Genomic DNA, 21,260 nt, shown 5'->3' with positions numbered 1-21,260 from the left:
CATGACCTAAGCTGAAACCAAGAGTAGGATGGTCAACCCACTGAGCTACCCAGGTAACCGCATAATAATTTTTTAGCCACTTCTTGTTGCTATTGCAGTGAGCTCAAGTGTCGTTATCTGATTAAAACACTGACATTAATCATTTCTACATGAGCAATTCACCTCTCCAGTAAACTGCATATGGTAAAAAGTGATGTCTTGTGGTGCCTGTGTATTTTTTATCGTGTTTATTAGTGCAGTGTCATAAACCTTGCATAACATCATGTTCATGGGACCCATACAAAGTACCACTAACGATGCTAGAAGTGCTCCTAAGAAGCAATGTAAAGTCATGATATTACAAGAAAAAGTTGCATTGCTTCATATGTTCTGTGGACTGTGGGCTGCAGCTGTGGTCACCTGTCATTTCAGGATAAATGAACCCAGGGGCACCTGGGTGGCTCAGTCGGTTAAGCGTCCAACTTCAGCTCAGGTCATGATCTCTCAGTTCGTGGGTTCGAGCCCCGCGTCGGGCTCTGTACTGACAGCTCGGAGCCTGGAGCCTGTTTCAGAGTCTGTGTCTCCCTCTCTCTCTGCCCCTCCCCTTCTCATGCTGTCTCTCTCTCTCTCTCTCTCAGAAATAAAGAAAACATTAAAAAAAAAAAAAAAAAGGATAAATGAACCCAGAGTAAGGACCATTGTTAAAGAAGAAAAGGAAATTTATACAGTTATAGCTGCAGCTATAATAGCAGGCATGAAAACCTTGCATTATTTGCAAAATAACTTTTCACCTCATACTGAAAATGCAGCTTTTATGTGGATAGTATAGAATGGCTATAAGAAAGGCAAGCCTATAAACTCTAATATAATTCAAGAAAAATTATACCCCTTTTGAGCCAATAAATATTTGTGAAAATCTACAGAACACCAGGCAGAACAAAGGTTAGACTGAATCAGCATTTTAATCTCCAAAAAAATTATTTAGGGAATTAAAATGTATAAAATTAAATAAAGTAATCTTTAAGAACAGTATTTCATTCCATTTAGGCCATAACTTTAAAAAAAATTTTTTTAGGTTTTATTTTATTTTATATTTGTGAGAGAGAGAGAGAAAGAGACAGAGAGACAGAGCAAGAGCAGGGGAGAGGCAGAGAGATGGAGACAGAATCTGAATTAGGCTCTAGGCTCTGAGCTGTCAGCACAGAGCCCAATGTGGAGCTTGACAAGCTCACAAGCAGTAAGAGATCATGACCTGAGCAGAAGTCAGATGCTTAACTGACTGAGCTACCCAGGTGCCCCAGGCCATGACGTTTTTTAGAAAAATATTGTTTAGCAATTTTCACCACAGCATTTAAGGGTGAATTAACAGCAGTATGTCAATTGTGCTCAACCAAAATTTTAAGGGAAGGAAAAACTTCAAAAATATACAACATTCACAATAAATGTGCGATCCAAATATAATGAGGTACATAGAGGATATGAAGAAAATAAAAGGTTAGCGTGACTGCCCAAACTTGAAAACAAGATTCTATAAGCATGCTTTAAGAAGACAATCCCTTATAGACTTGTGTTAATGAAACTAAAAATGTAGACAAAAATCTTGTTGAAATAATTGTCAGATTAAATTTTTAGCAGTTGAACTCAAAAGGTATATGAAATTTGCAAAAACTGTGAAACCCAGGCGATATTTTTTTTAGAAAATGTTTCTAAAAAATTCTTCCATGAATTAAAATCTGCAGTGCACATAATGTGAGTGATATTATTAAATATGGTACTTCTGCATCTTGTATGTCAGACATTTGGACAGCAGAATAACTGATGAACTTAACTGTTTCTGCTTGTCTAAAGATATTTCTGGGTGTCACAGCAAACAATAGTGTATCTGACTGGAAAAATACTTCTAGGGACAAAAAAATCCATTTTCAACAAGTTGCTATGCAACTGTCATTGACAAAGGAACAAATGCAATGAAGGCCATGAGTAATTTAGAAACTGTAATCATGTTTTCTTCATTGTGTGCACAGAAAGTAAACGTAGCTAAATGTAATTGAGAGTAACTGGTTCTAAGTGGGGATACAAGAGACTACCTCATAATTCTGAAGCCAAAGACCAAATTTATTACCTAAAAGAGATTTTAAAGCTTCTTTATTCAGGGTATTCTAACGAAACATTGTGCACTTGTAATGTTAAAAAGGTTGGCTGAACATACGCAAGTCATTTATTTGCAGAAAGCTGCTAAAGAAATAAGATACAGGGGCTCCTGGGTGGCTCAGTCGGTTAAGCATCCGATTTCAGCTCAGGGCATGATCTCACAGTTCGTGAGTTCGAGCCCTGCTTCGAGCTCTGTGCTGATAGCTCAGAGCCTGGAGCCTGTTTCTGATTCTGTCTCTGTGTCTCTCCCTCTCTAGCTCATGCTCTGTCTCTCTTAAAAATTAAAAAAAAAAAAAAAAAAAAAAAAAAAAAGAGAGAGAAACAAGATGCAGATGAAAATTCAGAGGTAATTTTTTTATCTTGAAAACCTAACACACTGCTCCACTGTTACATTTTATTTTTAATTTTTTAATGTTTAGTTATGAAAGAGAGAGAGAGAGAAAAATGAATGAGCAGGGGAGGGCCAGAGTAAAAGAGGGACACAAAATACAAAGCAGGCTCCAGGCTCTTAGCTGTCACCCCAGAGCCCGACATGGGGCTTGAACTCACAAGCTGTGAGATCATGACCTGAGCCAAAGTCAGATGCCCAACTGACTGAGCCACCCAGGCACCCCTCCACTGTTACATTTTAAACCCAAGGTTTAAAGGCAGATTTTTCCTAAGTGATGGCATAAAGTAGCAAATAAAGCAAATATCAAAATGCTTAGTTTGTGAGAGTGTTTTTTCTAAAACTACATTGTAAGTACTGATCCAAACTTCAATCCAGCAACTGAAGAGAGAGCTCTTTTATTTACTATTAAAGAGGAAAGTTTAATAACTTGCTGTAACCCCATCAGCAGTACACTATACAACACCTAGCTAAAAAAATGTTTTTACCTATCTTATTTGAGAGAGAACATCTATTTAATACTGCAAAATGTAGTGCAGTAACCACAAAAGCAGGTTAGCCACAGATTGACGTTATTGTCCCTATGTTACAATACTATTAAAGTTGCAAAATAATAATTTACGATTTTAAACAAATCAAGATTTATTCTTTTTATTAAAAGTTAATTCTATGATGAGAATACTCATCTATCTCAGGTTTGAACTGAATATTGATTTTAACATCTGCCATTAAGCAGTTAACCAAAATGCGTATTTGCTGCATTCTGATCTCCATAAGAAAGCTATATTGGGAAAGTTTGTTTTCTTAGTAGCCAAATATATCCAACATGAAAAGAAATTAGAATCTAGTTACAAAGAAATAGCAATTATAATAACAAGGATTCATTTATCACTCTTAAAACTGGTAATACTTTCTAAATCATAATAATCCATACAAGGAACTGGATAAGGGTATGATAAAGATGCTCATTTTCATATGTTGCTGATACTTTTTAAAAGGCAATTTAATGATCCGTATCAAGTATCTGTATCAATTGTTATAGTTTGTAACCAATAATTTTTCCTCCAAGAATCTTTTCTAAACATACCTCAGAATTATAGGTCAAAATGTACAAGATTATGTTTGCATTATTTACAGAAGCAAAAAGAAATAAAAGAACAATGGTTAAGTAAACTCTATGATATCCATAAAAATTATGTTTTGAAAAGTGTATGCATATATTTATATATAAAGACTATAATGAATTCATTAATGTAGGAATCACATTACTCTTTGGTGATGAAATTGGTAGCTATTTTCCTATAGTTTATGTTTATAGTGGCAAATTTTTCATAAAGAACACGTATAGATACAACTCACTTCAATGAACGAGAAATAAAGTGAGGATCATGAACAACAATAAGTCAATCACCTGGTTTCTATCCATCTCTCTATTCACAAAAGCGTGGAGATGATGATAGGTAGAACTACTGGTTTTCACATGAGAAGTTTTTTTTAATTCAACGTTCTGAAAAAGGAACATAGACAATGGATTATTAGGTAACAGTATTTCAATTAAAGCTGAACCCTATAAAAAAAGTAATTTTGTATCTAACCCATTATCCTTATTCATCTTTCTTACATGGGGATCATGCACTATAGTTCCATTAACATGAAACACAGGTTGAAAAACTAGAGCATACTTAGGTAAGAATATTAAATTGTTGATACTGTATAGTTTACTGAGTAACATTAGAATGTACATAATGGCAAGCTGCTCTCTTAATATGGATTCTAGGTTTGATCACTTGGTTATGGTGGTGCATGTCCAGTGATGAGAAACTTGTTTTTCAAATGGAAATAAGACCGTGCATAAAAGTAGAAGGATGACAGATACCTATCTGGTGCCAGAGTATCACCTCCCAGATTATCCGGCCTCCCAGATAACTTGATAACTGAACAGAGCAAAATATACCTTTACGATAGAGATGCCTTGTAGTCACCACCATAACCAAATGAGACAAACAGAATATGAGAAATTAGTCTCTTCAAAAAGTCTAAAATACAAAAGTTGACTAGGGTTGAGTGTGAGAATGTTCTAGATTGAGAGACACTAAGAGACAAAACAAGCAGAAGCAACAGGTGAAACCCAACTGGAATCCTATTTAAAAAAGAAAGAAGTTGTCCCTACAAAACCAAGAGCACACTGTATACACTGTATGTTAGCTAACTTGACAATAAATCGTGTGTGTGTGTGTGTGTGTGTGTGTGTGTATACATATACATATATGAAGTTGTAAGATAAAACAATTTAGAGACAACTGGAGAATCTTAATCATGGACTCTATATTAAATGGTATTAAAAACCTATTAACTTCCTCAGTGTGATACTGTGGTTGCATATGAGAATGTCCTTATTCTTATGTGAAATCTATACATACATATATAGATGTAAACAGCTATTCATTTAACTGTACTTGCCTTTTAACTTTTCTGTATTTTAAAAATTTTCATAATAAAAACTTGGCGGAAAAAGTACAACTACAGATTTGCATATAATTCCTATTTGTCAGATCATTTACACAGATAATGCTTTGTTTGCTTTATGTAAATATTTGACCCTGACTGGTTAGGAACATTAGGAATTACAATAAATGTAATCAAAAGGTATCATGGATAAAATGCTGCTTGCGTTTTAACTCGGTACCGAGGGAGGTGGTACTGACAGAGTGACTGAAATCTGAAATGCTCCTATTTGAATCTTTTGGATCAAATGTCCCATGGCAGATGGCTCCGCATAAAAGCAGGGAAGCTGACAAAATGAAGGCCTTAAAGAGGCCCACATCTGGTACTTATGCTGATCTTGCATACATAAGATATGCCTGTATATACAATGAAATTAGATATCCCTCTACTTATGGGGTTTTTTTATTTCTACTTTTTAGATAGAAATAACTATGTAATTGTGATAATCACCCAAACAGCCATTTCAATAACTACAACTACTGTAAAACAAAAGAACCAATACCTTTTAAGATTCATTTCCATTTTACTTAATAAATGTCTTTTCTAAAACAAGCTCCGAATCACAAAAGCACACATATTACTCCCATAGACAAATAGACATCTCTTATCCACTTTATGTAGTCTTGTGTAAATTTATAAACTTATCTGAACCTAACTTCTTTATCTGTAAAATGGTAACCATTTACAATGCCCAAATCTTGAGTGTAAAAAGTCAACAGGGCAAATAATCCAGTTTTTCCCCCCCAAAATAAAGGACATTAAAAAAAAAACCAAAAAGACCAAACCATTTATAGCTTTAAAAAAATCAAAAACAGCTTTTGAAACAACTAAAAAAAATTAAGGCAATTGCTGAAAACTGAATATAGACTGGGTATTAGGTATCAGGAATACTAAAACTGTATTTAAAAAACATCCTTACACATCAGAGATATATACTAAAGAATGGATAAAAAGTATCTAGGATTATTTTTAAATACTCTAGACATACTCGTGTATTACCTGTAAATTTAAAAATTAAGTTTAAGCAAATGAAATTTTGACCTGCATTGAATTCTAATAGTCAAGAATTATTATAACCTAGTTCTTCTCAACGCTCCAAGTAATTCACCTCAAAAAGACTTGGAGGTGGTGGTGGCAGACTTGTAATTTTGGCAGATCTCTCTTTTTCCACAAGTAGTGCTTCCTTTCGAGCTGTTATATGCCTTGAAAAAAACAAGAGATGTCCTATATTAATCCCTTAGGTAATATTACAGCACAACCCTTACAGTCTAAAATATAAAAGGCAGAGGATCTCAAGAAATTCTCCAGTCTTATCCCACAGGCTCAATACGCTGTTTAATAATAAGTCTCTACACAACGGACATGTAAGAAAATGTTTACAAGTAAAAGACATGTATCTATTTTTTTTATAATGTTTTATTTATTTCTGAGAGAGAGAGGGCATGAGCAGGAGAGGGTCAGAGAGAGAGGGAGATACAGAATCTGAAGCAGGCTCCAGGCTCTGAGCTAGCTGTCAGCACAGAGCCTGATGCGGGGCTCAAACCCATGAACCGTGAGATCAAGACCTGAGCCGAAGTCAGACGCTCAACCGACTGAGCCACCCAGGCGCCCCAAGACGTGTATCTAAAGACATAAAGTCCTACACTGAAAGTGACCCAACAAACATCTAATGCTTCTTAATTTACAAGGGTTTAGAGTACAAAAAACTAGAAATGTTGATAAAGACGGGCCACTGTATAAAATGAGCACTGTTGATTAGTAAGGGGCTCCATCATTTTTACAACATGCAAAAATACACATTAAATGATTTGCCAATAGTCTGAATCTCTTTCCGTGCTCTTAACTGCACTGATTTTTCTTTTTTTACACAGAGGCAGACAGATCTAGGGGGACATGCATTTTGAACTAGCCACACTTTTCTCTAGAAACTAAGTAATTGCTGAAGTCATTTGTTAATTTGCTCACCTAGGCAAACCACACCCCCACAACATTATTTTTATTTTATTTTACTTTTAAGTAGACTTCACACCCAGCATGGAGCCCAACAGGGGGACCAAACTCACAACCCTGAGATCAAGACCTGAACTGAGATCACAAGCTGGATGCTTAACTGACTCAGCCATCCAGGTGTCCCCGAATGCATTATTTTTAAACCAAGTTTAAAAAAACCAATTGATATACCCCATAACTTATATGTACTATCTGTTTAAATAGTATCCAATGTATTCTCTACTTCTAACCCTATTGGTTCCAGTGGAAAATATGATAAAAATCATTATTACTTTACCATGTTTTTTGTTTCATTAGTTCTTCTTTTTGATTTTTCTGTAATTTCAGAGCCTCTTTATGCCTCATTTCTGCTTTTCTTTTTCTTTCTGCTGCCCGCCGTGCCAGAGCATTCAAATCAGGTTCCTAAAAATATATATTACTTAAAATGTTATGTTCAACAAGATTAAAATGCCAGACAAATAATATGGGTGGTTCTCCAGTCAGGGCTAAAATCATGAAGGTATTCAAATGACTGAGGTTTAGGAAACATTGCACTTAAAGCACAAAGTTAATGGTGGCATAAATAAAACTACAAAAATCAGATGTCACAACCTAAGGCTATTACTGAAAACAGATTAAACTCAGGGATCAAGGACCATATTTCATTGTCACATATTTTAAGGATACTTATTTTCTTCACTAATTGTTTGATATCAAACAATTTTTTTGGAACCAGGTTGTTTATTTTGTGCGGCTGTCTCTGAGACCACAATCTAGTATTTTCCAACCATAAATCACAATAAACAACACATGGTCTGGGAATAGTCTTAAATACTAAATACTTAAATACTAAGTTCTACTTTTTCTTTTTGAAAGACAAAGTATTATTGTTTGTGAATCAAATGCAAGCGTATACATATTCCACAAACATTTCCTCATACCCTCTAAAACATTTCCCTCTAAAATGGGAGATCTGAATTCTGCCCAATGAATCTGTCCAAATTGCTTGAAACAACTTCAGATTCAGAAGGTTATTATATTTACCCAGATGGTTAAGTACTGGAAGAGAATATTTCCAATTTAAACATCATATGAAGACAGGTTTTGCAGGACAGTGATTTTTCCTAAGAAATGCATCGACCAGGATTACTGAATTATATTAATATATAGAAAAGTTGAGGCAGGTCTGCTGGGGCAGCCCCAGCATGGAGCACCCCAGGAACCCCAGCCTGCTCCAGTGCAGTCATCCTGCCAGGGTGGCCCCAGCACAGAGCACCTGAGACCCCTGGCCTATGCCCACTCTAGCTGTCCCACCAGGGTGGCCCTGCAGTGTAGCAATCAGGCCCCTGGACTATGACCACACCAGCTCCAGCTGGCCGGCAATAGCTGCTGGGCACACTCGGTCTACACTGGGGACATTCCTATATAAGTCTACTCCCTCAAGACCAGGAGAGGGAACTCCACCTAATTCACAGAAACAAACACATAAAATCAGACAAAATGAGGAGATGGAGGAATATGTTCTAAACAAAAGGAACAAGGCAAAACCGCAGAAAAGAACTAAACAAAATGGAGACAGGCAATATACCAGGTAAAGAGTTCACAGTAATGGTAAGAAAGAAGCTCACCAAATTTAAAAGTGGATGAATTCAGTGAGAACTTAAAGAGATAGAAAATATTAAAAAGAACCAATCACAGAGCACCTGGGTGTCTCAGTTGATTAAGGGTCCACTCTTGATTTTGGCTCAGGTCATGATCTCCCAGTTTGGGAGTTCAAGCCCCGGGTATGGCTCCTTGCTGATAGCACAGAGCCTGCTTAGGATTCTGTCTCTCCCTCTCTCTGCCCCTCCCCTGCTCTCATGCTCTCTCTCAAAATAAACAAATAAACTTAAGAATGAATCAGTTAGCTGGAAAAAAGGGTAGTGGAAAGCACCCAAGCTAAACAACAAAAATAAAAATGAATAATCATAATAAGAATAATGAGGATAGATTAAGGGACCCGAGACACAATCAAGTGTAATAGCATTCACAATACAAGGGTCCCAGAGGAGAATAAAGGGGAACAAAAAAACGTATTTGAACAAACAATACCTGAAAACTTTCCTAACCTGGGGAAGTAAACAGATTTCTAGGTCCAGGAAGTAAACAGAGCACCTAACAACATGAAACCAAGGAGACCCACACCAAGACACACAATTAAAACATCAACAATTAAATCATCACCTTGAAACCAGCCTTATAAGAAATGTTAAAGAGATTTCTTTGAGTGGAAAAGAAAAGGCCATAACTAGAAGTGAGAAAACTATGAAAGAAAAAAATTCCACTGGTTTATCACTTATAAAGCTAGTATGAAGGTTAAAGGATAAAAGTCGTAGAATCAATTATATCTATAATAATTAGTTAAGGGACACATAAAACAATGTAAAATATTATACCACATATATAAAATGTAAAGGGGCAATACAAATTTAACATTTTTATAATGTCTGAACTTAAGCAACCATCAACTTAATATAGACTGCTATATATATAGGATACCTAATATGAACCTCATGATAACCACAAACCGAAAACCTATAATAGACACACAAAATAAAAAGAAAGAAATCCAAACGTAACACTAAAGAAAGTCATCAAAACACAAAGAAAGCAAGAAAGGAAGAAAGGGACACAGAAGAACTACAAAAACAATCAGAAAACAACAAAATGGCAATAAGTACATACATATCAATAATTACTTTAAATGTAAATGAACTAAATCTTCCAATCAAAAAGACATGGGGTGCTGAGAAGCCTGGGTGGCTCAGTTGGCTAAGCATCTGACTTTGGCTCAGGTCATGATCTCATGGCTTATGGGTTCAAGCCCCACGCTGGGCTCTGTGCTGACAGCTCAGAGCCTGGAGCCTGCTTCAGATTCTGAGTCTCCCTTTCTCTCTGCCCCTCCCTTGCTCGTGCTCTGTTTCTCTCTCAAAATAAACATATGCACAGCAAAAGAAACAATCCATAAAACTAACAGGCAACCAACGGAATGGGAAAAGATAGTTGCAAATGACATATCAGATAAAGGGTTAATATCCAGAATCTATAAGGAACTCACCAAACTACACGCCCAAAAAACAAACAACCCAGTGAAGAAATGGGCAGAAGATATGAACAGACACTTCTCCAAAGAGGACATCCAGATGGTCAACAGACACATGAAACGATGCTCAGCATCCCTCCTCATCAGGGAAATACAAATCAAAACCACACTGAGATACCACCTCACGCCAGTCAGAGTGGCTAAAATGAGCAAATCAGAGAACTCTAGATGCTGGCGAGGATGTGGAGAAATGGGCACCCTCCTACACTGTTGGTGGGAATGTAAACTGGTACAGCCCCTCTGGAAAACAGTGTGGAGGTTCCTCAGGAAACTAACAATAGAACTCCCTTATGACCCAGCAATAGCACTGCTAGGAATTTACCCAAGGGATACAGAAATGCTGAGGCATAGGAGCACATGTACCCCAATGTTCATAGCAGCACTCTCCACAATAGCTAAAACATGGAAAGAGCCTAAGTGTCCATCAACAGATGAATGGATCAAGAAGATGTGGTTTATCTATACCATGGAATACTACATGGCAATGAGAAACAATGAAATCTGGCCATGTGTAGCAACATGGATGGACCTTGAGGGTGTTATGCTGAGCGAAATAAGTCAGGCAGAGAAGGACAAATATCATATGTTTGCACGTATAGGAGGATTAGAAGGAGCTTAACTGAGGACCATGGGGGAGAAGAAGGAGGGAAATGGTGGGGAAAGGGAGAGAGGCAAACCATGAGAGACTCTTGAATGCTGAGAAACAAACTGAGGACTGTTGGGTGTGGGGGGGGAGGGGGGAGATGGGCATGGAGGAGGGCACTTGTGGGGATGAGCACTAGGTGTTACATGGAAACCAACTTGACAATAAAGTATTAAAAAAAAAACACTGCTATGAAAAATTATATACTAACAAAATGGACAACCTAGAAAAAAACTGGATAAATTCCCAGAAACAATCTTCCAACACTGAATCAGGAAGAAAATATGAGCAGACTGATCACTAATATTAAAGTTCAATTAATAATTTAAAAAAACTCTCAAAAAATTTAAGTCCAAGACCAGATGGCTCCTGGCGAACTTCTCCCAAACACTTAAAAAAGAATTAATACTTACCCTTCTCAAATTATTCCATAAAATAGAAGAGGGAGGAATGCCTCCAAATGCACTCTATAAGGCCAACATAACCCTGATACCACAACCAGGTAGAAGCTACAGAAAAAGAAAAATCATAGACCAAAATCCCTGATCAATATAGATGCAAAAACCCCCAACAAAATATTAGCAAACTGAGTTCAACAATACATTAAAAGGATCATCTACCACGATCAAATATGATTTATACCAGGAATGAATTCAACATCTGTTCATGACAAAAACTCTCAACAAAATGGGTTCAGAGGGAACATATCTCAAGATAACAAAAGACCATTTATGAGACTCCCACAACTAACATCATACTCGCAGGTAAAATGTTGAAAGCTCTTCCTCTAAGATCAGAAACAAGACAAGTACGTCTACTCTATTATTCAACACAGTACTGTACTTCCTAGCCACAGAAATCACACAGGAGATAAAAGGCATTCAGACTAGAAAGGAATGGGTAAAACTGTCACTATTTGCAGATGACATGATTTTACATACAGAAAACCCTAAAGACTCCACCAAAAAACTACTGAAATAAATGAATTCAGTAAAGCTGTAGGATACAAAATTAATATACACAATTCTGTTGCATTTCTATACCGTAATACCAAAGTAGGAGAAAATGAAATTAAGAAAACAATCCCAATTACAATTATATCACAAAGAATAAAATACCTAGAAATAAATTTAACCAAGGAGGTGAAAAGAACTATACTCTGAAAATTATAAAGCACTGATGAAAGAAACTGAAGATGACACATATATATGGAAAGGTATATAATGTTCAAGAATTAGAAAAATTAATATTGTTAAAATGTCCATACTACCCAAGGCAATCTATAGAGTCAATGCAATCCCTAGCGAAGTACCAACAAGGTTTTCCACAGAACTAGAACAAATAATTCTTTTGTTGTTGTTGTTGTTTTTTAATTTTTAAAAATGTTTTATTTATTTCTAGGAGAGAGAGACAGCATGAGCAGGGGAGGGTCAGAGAGAGAGGGAGTGACAGACTCCAAAACAGGCGCCAGGCTCCGAGCCGGCAGTCAGCACAGAGCCCGATGCGGGGCTCGAACCCACGAACCGCGAGATCACGACCTAAGCGAAAGTCGGACGCTTAACCGACTAAGCCACCCAGAAGTCCTTAGAACAAATAATTCTAAAATTTGTACACAATCACAAAGACTCCAAAGAGCCAAAGCAATCTTAAGCAAGAAGAAAACTGGAGGCATCACACTTGCTGATTTCAAACTGTATTACAAAGCTGTAATAATCAAAACAGTATGGCACTACCACATAAACAGACACATAGATCAATGGAGCAGAACACAGAAGCCAGAAAAAAACCCGTGTTTACACTGTCAATTAATCTGTGACAAAGTAGGCAAGAATATACAATGCAGAAAAAACAGCCTCTTCAATACATAGTATTGGAAACTGGACTGCCACATGCAAAAGAATAAAACTGGACCACTTTCTTGTACCATATACAAAAGTTAACCCAAAATGGATTAAAGACATAAATGTAAGACCTGAAACCATTAAATTCTTAAAAGAAAACATAAATAGTAATCTCTTGGAAATCAGCCTTAGCATTATTTTTCTGGATATGTTTCCTTAGGCAAGGAAACAAAAGCAAAAATAAACTACTGAACTGCATCAAACTAGAAAGCTTTTTCACAGTGAAGGAAATCATCAAAAAAACGAAAAGGTAACCTACTAAAGGAAGAAGATATCTGTAAATGATATATCAGATAACAATCTGATACATGATTAATTAATGATAATCAGATTATTAATTAATTAGCATTAATTAATGATATAGCATTAATATCAACTATATAAGGTTCTCATATAACTCAAAACAACAAAAATCAAATAACCCAATTTAAAAATGGGCAGAGGACTTAAATACACAGTTTTTCAAAGAAGACATATGGCTGCCAACAGACACATGAAAAGATGCTCCACAGCACTAATTAAAGGAATATACATCAAAAGCACAATGATTTATCACCTTACACCTGTCAGAATGGCTAGTATCAAAAAGAAATAACAAGTGTTGGTGAGTATATAAAAGGGAATCCTTGTGCACTGTAGGTGGGAATGTAAATTGGTGCAGTCACTGTGGAAACAGTATGGAGGTTCTTCAAAAAATTAAAAATAAAAATACTAGTAATTCTGCTGGGTATTTATCAAAATAAAATGAAAAACATGAATTTGAAAAGATATGTGCACCCCCACGTTTATTGCAGATTTATTATAATAGCGAAGATACAGAAGTAACCTAAGTGTCCACTTATAAATGGATATAAATTTATAAATATAAATGGATATATAAATAGATAAAGAAGCTATGGTGTATATACACAATGGAATATCAGTCATTAAAAAAAAAGAAATGAGATCTTGCCATTTCCAACAGTATGGAAAGCCTACAGGTAATGTGCTAAGTAAAATAATTCAGACAGAGAAAGACAAATACCTTATGATTTCACTTGTATGTGAAATCTAAAAGACAAAACAAATGAACAAAAAAATAAGAAACTGACTAATAAATACAGAGAACAAACTGGTGGTTGCCAGAGGTGAGTGGGGGGGGGATGGGTGAAATAGATGAAGGGGATTAAGAGGTACAAATTTGTCACTATAAAATATATCAGTCATAGGAATGAAAAGAAACATCAGAGGGAATATAATCAGTATTATTGTAATAACTCTGAGTGGGGACAGATGGTAACTATATACACAATTATCAGGGTGAACACCACATAAGGTAATTGCTGAACCATGATGTTGTACACCTGAAACTAATATAATATTGTATGTCAACTATAATTTTAAAAAACGATTGTAGAAAACATAAGTTTAGGCTGCCCAAAATAAATTCTCTACGTGTATACATTTATACCAGACAAACATTGAGTAACTGTAACTTACTTTTTAACCATTACTACTACCATACAGGTGGTCAGTAAGTGTTCACTTACATTTTCTTTGGCTTGTTGGTGTCCCTCTCCCATATTTCTTAAACTTGCCAAATACAGTTTTTCCAAGTTCTTTATTTTCTGAGTTTGTGATTCTTTCCATTCTGTCCTTAGTTCCTCTGCCAAACGAGCTAATTGCTGATTTCTCCTCTGTTTTATATCTTCTCTTATCTGAAAAGCGATATCCCTTTCTTGTTCTCGAACCTAAAGAATGCATATTTAACAGATTATATGAAAAGAGGCTTACTTCAAGTTTTCTGAAAAGCTACTTGGAAATACAAACTTAAATGAATTCTTCTCAGGCATCAATTTTCCTGAATATCCATATATGGCCTACCAAAAGCAGAAAATCCAAATCAGGTAAGAAGTTAAATCCTCAAGACTACTTCTAAAGTTCTCTGCTTTATTAGCTCTTGTCTTCTCCCCAACCCAAGCACTAACAGGATTACCATGGTCATTTTAATAACCTATAAGAGGTTAAAATGGTAAGGATGATCAACAAAATTTCTACCCTAGGTGAATACAGATACAGCTAGATGAGAAGTCCATGTTTGTGGTACATCATCCCCAATTCTAGACAGAATGGTACCCAAAACATGCTTCACAAGGACTTAACTGTCTTACTCTGAGAAGACCTCTAGAAAATAATCTACAACTTCTTAATAAATTTGTTGCGGCACCTAATAATCTTTCCAATAAGTCTTCAAAGTCATCCTAATCTTCCTACTCTAATCCTCAACAGTAACACACAATTTCAAAAATGTTTAAAGAATGATTTTCGAATAATTATCAAGTCAAATAATCCCTAGCCTCAAGCTCTTCTTTATCTATTTACTATTTCAGCCTATTTTTCGAATTCTCCAAAACTAGTTAATACTCAAGAACCAGGGCTCTTATACAGACAGAAAAGGGCTTTAAATGAAACATCTACAACTCTCTACTGTAAAAACACTAATAATTTGGGGAAGACGGAGAATTTGAAACTTTGTCCTAAATGAATCTTACCTGCAGCAATCTTAGTTTTCGTCTTCTTTCATAATCTTCTTTTAAAACAGAAGCTTCCTCATTAGGACTCAATCTCAGCTTGCCAGCATTCCCTACCTTTCTTTTCATTTCTGGGTACTTTAAATATAAAGGTTCTGAAGTTAAAAAAAAGAAAAAAGAAAAAGAAAAATGTCTATTCAAATAGGACAGCAAAGATCAGAACAATTTTTAAAATGTATTTAAATACTTAATATTTAAAGGACTATATATACACGAAACAAATAATTCAGAAAAACTAAGTCAATTTATATTTACAAGTAGCATTTACTTGGACACAGTTTTCCCCCATTACAGTAGTGTTGTTTACCTAGAGGATCTGGGACTTCACTTACTTCTAATTGAGATTCCCAGAGTCTACCTAGCTTAAATGTAAAAAGACTTAAAAAGACATGTTAGCATAAATGTTCCACAATTTTACAATGTTACACTTTAGAACTCTGATAACTTGTTCATAACCAGCAAGACTGCTATAATTGCAAGTCTCCTGCTCCCTAGATTCAACTCTCAGTCCACTGTGTATAACTTGATCACCAAGTGTCCCTGTATCCTATGGAATCACATCAACCTTCAACAATTCTTTAATAACTACGATGGTGTGATTTTTAAAAAAATCAATGATCATTTAAAAAATTTCTGAAAACAATTCTGTTGTTTGGATGAGTCAGGTGTTTAGCTTCTCAGATTCTTTTAATGGTTTTTTTTTTTTTTTTGCTTTTTTAAAATTTATGCATGAGTAGGGGAGGGTCAGAGAAAGAGGGAGATACAGAATCCGAAACCAGCTCCAGGCTCTGAGCTGGCTGTCAGCACAGCACAGAGCCCGACATGGGGCTCAAACCCACGAACGGCGAGATCATGACCTGAGCCGAAGTTGGACGCTTAACCGACTGAGCCACCCAGGCGCCCCAGACCTATTCTTTTAATGCTGTTGAGATTCAGGTGTTCTCACTCTCCACCCAAGATTATAACATGGATATTCAAGAGCTTTCCGAAGTTTGCTTAAGCCCCACTTCTTCTTGAGACTCTATTTATTTTTGCCTTACCCACCATCACCTCATTCCTGACTTGCCCACCTATAATGTATATTACATTTACACTCACAAGGAGACCAATCTAATGTTGTCTTGGTATTACCTTCCTCTAATTTTTCATCTACTACAGTGTGCCCTGTCTAGGTAGATTCCTAACAACTGAAGAACAGAGGTTATAGTTTTAATATTCCAAGTAACTTAACAACTAACAATTACTAGGCAGTATTTTGCATATTATGAATGGATTTTTTATGGCTAGGAGGATTTAAAGTTATTTAATAGGGACTAATAATAGGACTCTGATGCCAAAAAGAAATAATCACTTGCATTTGAAAATTTTTTCCAACGCATTCCATTCATCTGATATTCACAGGGCTTTGATAACAGTAGGTAAAGTGCTGCTGTCTTCCTCATTTTTTGCAAGCTGGGGAGGGGCAGAGAGAGAGAGAGAGAGGGAGACAGAGAATCCCAAGCAGGCTCCAGGATGTCAGGGCAGAGCCTAATGTGGGGGTCTTGATCTCACGGCTTGTGAGATCTCATGAACTGTGAGATCTTAGGGACATTTAACGAATTAAGCCACCCAGGCGACCCTGTCTTCCTCATTTTATAAATGAAGAATCAAAAGTCTTTTGGGTTAAAGGACTTGACCTAAGCGACAGGATCTGTTGTAGATCCAAAGGAAAAATCTGGTTTCCTTATTCCATATGGCTCCTAACTTTCTGACATGATAAAACATGTGGAATGAGGAAATTTTGGTTTAAACTGGAATTTTTTTGTGAGTGGGGACTGATGAACAAGGAAGTACAAAATGAAAAAGAAAAAATGAGCAAGATTACATTCAGTCCTCACAGTTATCTGAAGGTCTCTGAAAATTCATATTCAAACCTGATAAATCTCATAGACAAAGCATCAAGGGAAAAAAGAAAACGCACTACAAAATACCGTTCATATGAAGCTCAAACCAAGCAAGACTAATCTGTGATTAGAGACGTTAAAATAGGGGTCATCTTGGAGCGCCTGGGTGGCTTAGTCGGTTAAGCGTCCGACTTTCGCTTAGGTCATGATCTCGTGGTTCGTGGGTTCGAGCCCCGCGTCGGGCTCTGTGCTGACTGCCGGCTCAGTGCCTGGAGTCTGTTTCAGTCTGTGACTCCCTCTCTCTCTGACCCTTCCCTGCTCACGCTGTCTCTCTCTCTTTCTTCTAGGAAGAAATAAATAAAACATTAAAAAAAAACTTTCTTTTTTTTTTTTTTTTAAAAATAGGGGTCATCTTTCTGGAGGTTAATGACTAGGATGGGGCACAAAGGAGCCTGCAGAGATGCTAGAAATAATCTGTATTTTGATCTGTATAATGATTACACAGGTGTAAGCATATGTAAAAATTCCTCACATGATACTTTTAGATGTGTGTACTTTATTCAAAGTTATACCTCAAAAACGGGGGGGGGCACACTATTTTTTTCAGATTATTTTGAGTATCTTTCATCCCATTTTCTTCAGGAGTATAGGAAAACCTACATTTGTTACTTTTACCTCTGGAGATGCGATGGAGTAACTTTTTCTCTCGCATATAATTTTCTTAACTTTTTAACTAATTTGTAAATAATTTCAGATGTAGAACTCCCATATACTGTACTCTTTCCTCAGCTCCTCTGTCAATGACAGCACAATGACCAAAACCGAGAAATTAACATTAGCCCAATACTTTTAACTAACCTATAGACCTTGTTCATTTTTTGTCAAGTATTCCACTAATGTCCATTTTCTGAACCAGGACCCAATCCAAGGACAACCCATTGCTTTCAACCATTGTATATCTTTGGATCCTCCAAGAAGCAGAGGACAAGACAGGATTAAACCCACAAAGATTTTGTCAGGAGAAATGCCTGTGTGAGGGAAAATGGGGAGGAGCCAGTAAAAGCTGGGAGCACTTCAGACTTCCATGCAAATCTGACAATGAATGGAGAGAGGGAAATCTGGGTAGATGATTGCCATGCAGTCTAAAGGAGACTGATTTAGTAAAACCTCTGAGGAGTTCTTAAGCGAAAGTCCCTTGTTTCTCAGGACAAGGCCTGCCTTAAGGTATGTGCCATGTTCAGTCACTGGCCAGAAGCAGTCATGCAGATGGATTTCAGAATATAGGAGCTGAAGGTCTGTGAACTACATTTTCACAATGGCTAATCTGTCATGTCTCCTTGGACTCCTCTAATCTGGGACAGTTCCTCAATCCGTGCCTTTCTTTTCAACCTCTTGATTTTTTTAAAACTACTCGTCAGTTATAGAATGCCCCACAATATGGATTTGCTTAACCTTTTCTTGTAGTTAAACTAAGATTATGCATTTTTGGCAAGAAGGCCACAGAAGTGACGATGCAACCTTTCTCAATGTATTAAATTGTGTTAACATGTCTTACTGCCAACTGGTGATGTTAATTTTGATCACGTGGTTGGGTGGGGTCTACCAGGTCTCTCTCTCCTTTAGAAGTATCAGTGGAGAGACAGTTGAGCCTATATGTAAATATCATGTTCCTTATTATATGTTTGCTCCTGAGAATCCACTGATGGTTGTTGTTTGAAACATTAACTGTGGCGTTTGCCAAAAAGCATTTTCTATTTCCATTATTCCTTCTGCACTTATCAATCATAATCCTACTGTAAGGAAGTTTCCCCTGCTCCCTCTCTTATTCATTGAATCATTTATTCGTACCAGTACGGATTTTTTTTTAATGTTTACTTATTTTTGAGAGAGAGAAAAACAGAGTGGGGGAAGGGGAGGGACAGAGAAAGAGGGAGACACAGAATCTGAAGCAGGCTCCAGGCTCTGAGCTGTCAGCACAGTACCGCCGGGGCTCGAACTAGTGAACCCGAGATCGTGACCTGAGCAAAAGTCGGATGTTTAACCGACTGAGGCTCCAGGCGCCCCTTTAGCAGTATGGATTTTTAAATTCTGTGTATTAATGTTATCCAATAACAGAAATGATACTACTTATCTTTTAAGATCTTGTCCCGAGGATTAAACAGCACTTGGCATACTGTATTCACAAAATACTAGCTCTAGAAGATTTGTGTTCAAGACTCATCATGACCATTTAACGCAGGAAGGCACTGACCAAGTCACTTAAGTTACTTTGGTCTCGTTTTCCTAAACTACATTGGGAATCATAACATCTGCCCCAACAGGTTGTTCTGATGATTACGTGACTTAGTGAATGTGAAACTGCCAAATACTTTTTTAAGTATTAAAGACTCAAACGTTCCCCACTGTTTCAAAAGCTCAGCTGTGGCTGGACTTACTGCCGGAGAAATTAAAGATGAGAGGCACCAAAAAAGAGCACGCTGTCTGCAAGAAACAATTCTAGGAAGGGCTCTTAAACCGCCACCGGGTTTCAGGCCAAGTCCGCGGCTGAGCCGCGGGAAGAGAAGGCAGGACGCATAGAGAAACGTTTCGTTTACAGAGGCAACCGCGGAGGCCTTCCCGGCTGCCCCCGATTTGGAAGCCGAAGGACCTCGCGCGACAGCATCCCGGGAGGGCGCGCAAGGCCACACGCGTCTCAGCTCCGGGAGCAGCCTGTCGCAGCAAGGAGCCTGTCTGCGTCAGGACGCACCTCCAAGTCGCCGCACTGCTTACCGCCGCCAGCCCGACCCCAGGCTGGGCCCGGGGCCTTCACGGCATCCCCTTCCGGAGAGGCGCGCCTCCAGCTCCGGGGCTTAAGGAGTTCTGCACGGCCGGGCCGCGGGAAGCAGGTGCGTCCGTCACTCACCGGCGAACCAGAACCCCGGGGTCAGGAACCACAGCTCAGACGGAAAAGGGCCCGGCGCCGGCGGCCCGCCAGCTTCCCAACAGCCGTTTGTGCGCCTGCGGGGCAGCCATCGCCGACCTCCCGTCACTTCCGCCATTCAAACAGCCCGCCAATGGCCGGGCCAAGCCGCGGGAACCGGCCTAGTCCCGCCTCCCCCGAGGGCTGCCGGGACGGCCGCGCCGGACAAGCACGCGCACGCGCCAAACCCTACGTTTTGGCCCGTTTTCTTTCTCATACCCGCCGCGGGTATGGAGTTTGCAGCCTTTCTTTCAAAGCGTTCATTTTATAGATAAGGAGGCAGAGATCCAGAAAGGGGAAAATATTTGCCCAGAGCATTGAAGGTGACTTTAGTTTTAAGGCCCATTATGAAGATGGTCTTGGGATGTATATCCTTCTGTGCACTGACTACACAATTTGGTACCATTATGCTGCCGTGTCGCATAGCATTCATTAAAGGCCTCCAACTCATACAACAGTGAACCATATCATGACACTCTGTGTCTCCAGAGGCCCAATGCATGTAGAACATATTACAAATTTATTTACTATATAAAAAAAACCCCAACCCTGTAACCAGAGAAGGGATGAGTGCAGGTTCATATTTATTGAGCAACTATTATGTGCTGAGTACAGTGTGGTAGGTGCAGGGGAGACCAGGGTAAATGGAGTATGGCCCCTAGCCTAGATTTTGTAGCCCGCAGGTAAAGCATGAAGAGTCAAAGAATTAGAAAATAGGGAGTGGTGAAGGGGTAAGTTGCTGACATGATCAGATTCGACATCACTGTGGAGAAGAGGCCAGAGAAAGTGAAGGCTGAAAACTGAAGGCAGGGAAACCAATTAGGATACTACCACTGGAAGTGAAAGATGATCACATGAGAATGGAGAGAAGTGGGTAGATTAAAGAAGCAAACGAGGCCAAACATCAGAAATTGGTTGTTACCTGGTTATGGAAAGCAAAGGGAGGAAGAAATCAACCATGATGCCTAAGTTCTATGTTTGACAACTGAGTGGAGTGCTAGAATTCAGGAAAAGGAGCAGGTTTGAGTGGGTGATAAGGAGTCACACCTTGAATATTTTGAATTGGAGGTTTTTATGGGCTATCTAGACAAAGGAATAAACTGTAGAAATATTTAGGAGGCAAAATTAGTAGTACCGACAAAGGATTGCG

General features: G+C 37.9%; 1 protein-coding gene across 4 annotated transcripts in view; it reads right to left on the bottom strand.

The window, feature by feature from the left end:
- CEP295 (centrosomal protein 295) overlaps positions 1–20,162 on the bottom strand; it is a 56,516-nt gene extending 36,354 nt beyond the window's left edge. For 2 of the 4 annotated variants that reach the window (XM_039223873.1, XM_039223875.1), the window contains exons 1-6: positions 19,898–20,162; positions 15,230–15,363; positions 14,228–14,428; positions 7,311–7,435; positions 6,132–6,225; positions 3,930–4,025 (exon numbers count right to left, since the gene is read on the bottom strand). In XM_039223873.1, the coding sequence (XP_039079804.1) occupies positions 3,930–4,025; positions 6,132–6,225; positions 7,311–7,435; positions 14,228–14,428; positions 15,230–15,337 (624 nt within the window). In that variant the 5' untranslated portion in view covers positions 15,338–15,363; positions 19,898–20,162. Of the gene's footprint in view, positions 1–3,929; positions 4,026–6,131; positions 6,226–7,310; positions 7,436–14,227; positions 14,429–15,229; positions 15,364–19,897 lie in introns of those variants that run through there. The other 2 variants (XM_039223874.1, XM_039223876.1) reach the window with 2 other exon arrangements.
- Between the last annotated feature and the right edge of the window lie 1,098 nt (positions 20,163–21,260).

This window comes from Hyaena hyaena, unplaced genomic scaffold, assembly GCF_003009895.1.
Source record: "Hyaena hyaena isolate Hyena2069 unplaced genomic scaffold, ASM300989v1 scaffold_1478, whole genome shotgun sequence".
NCBI classification, from domain to species: Eukaryota; Metazoa; Chordata; class Mammalia; order Carnivora; family Hyaenidae; genus Hyaena; species Hyaena hyaena.
The sequence above is the reverse complement of the archived record's forward strand: the minus strand, read 5'-3'. Positions and strand labels throughout refer to the sequence as shown.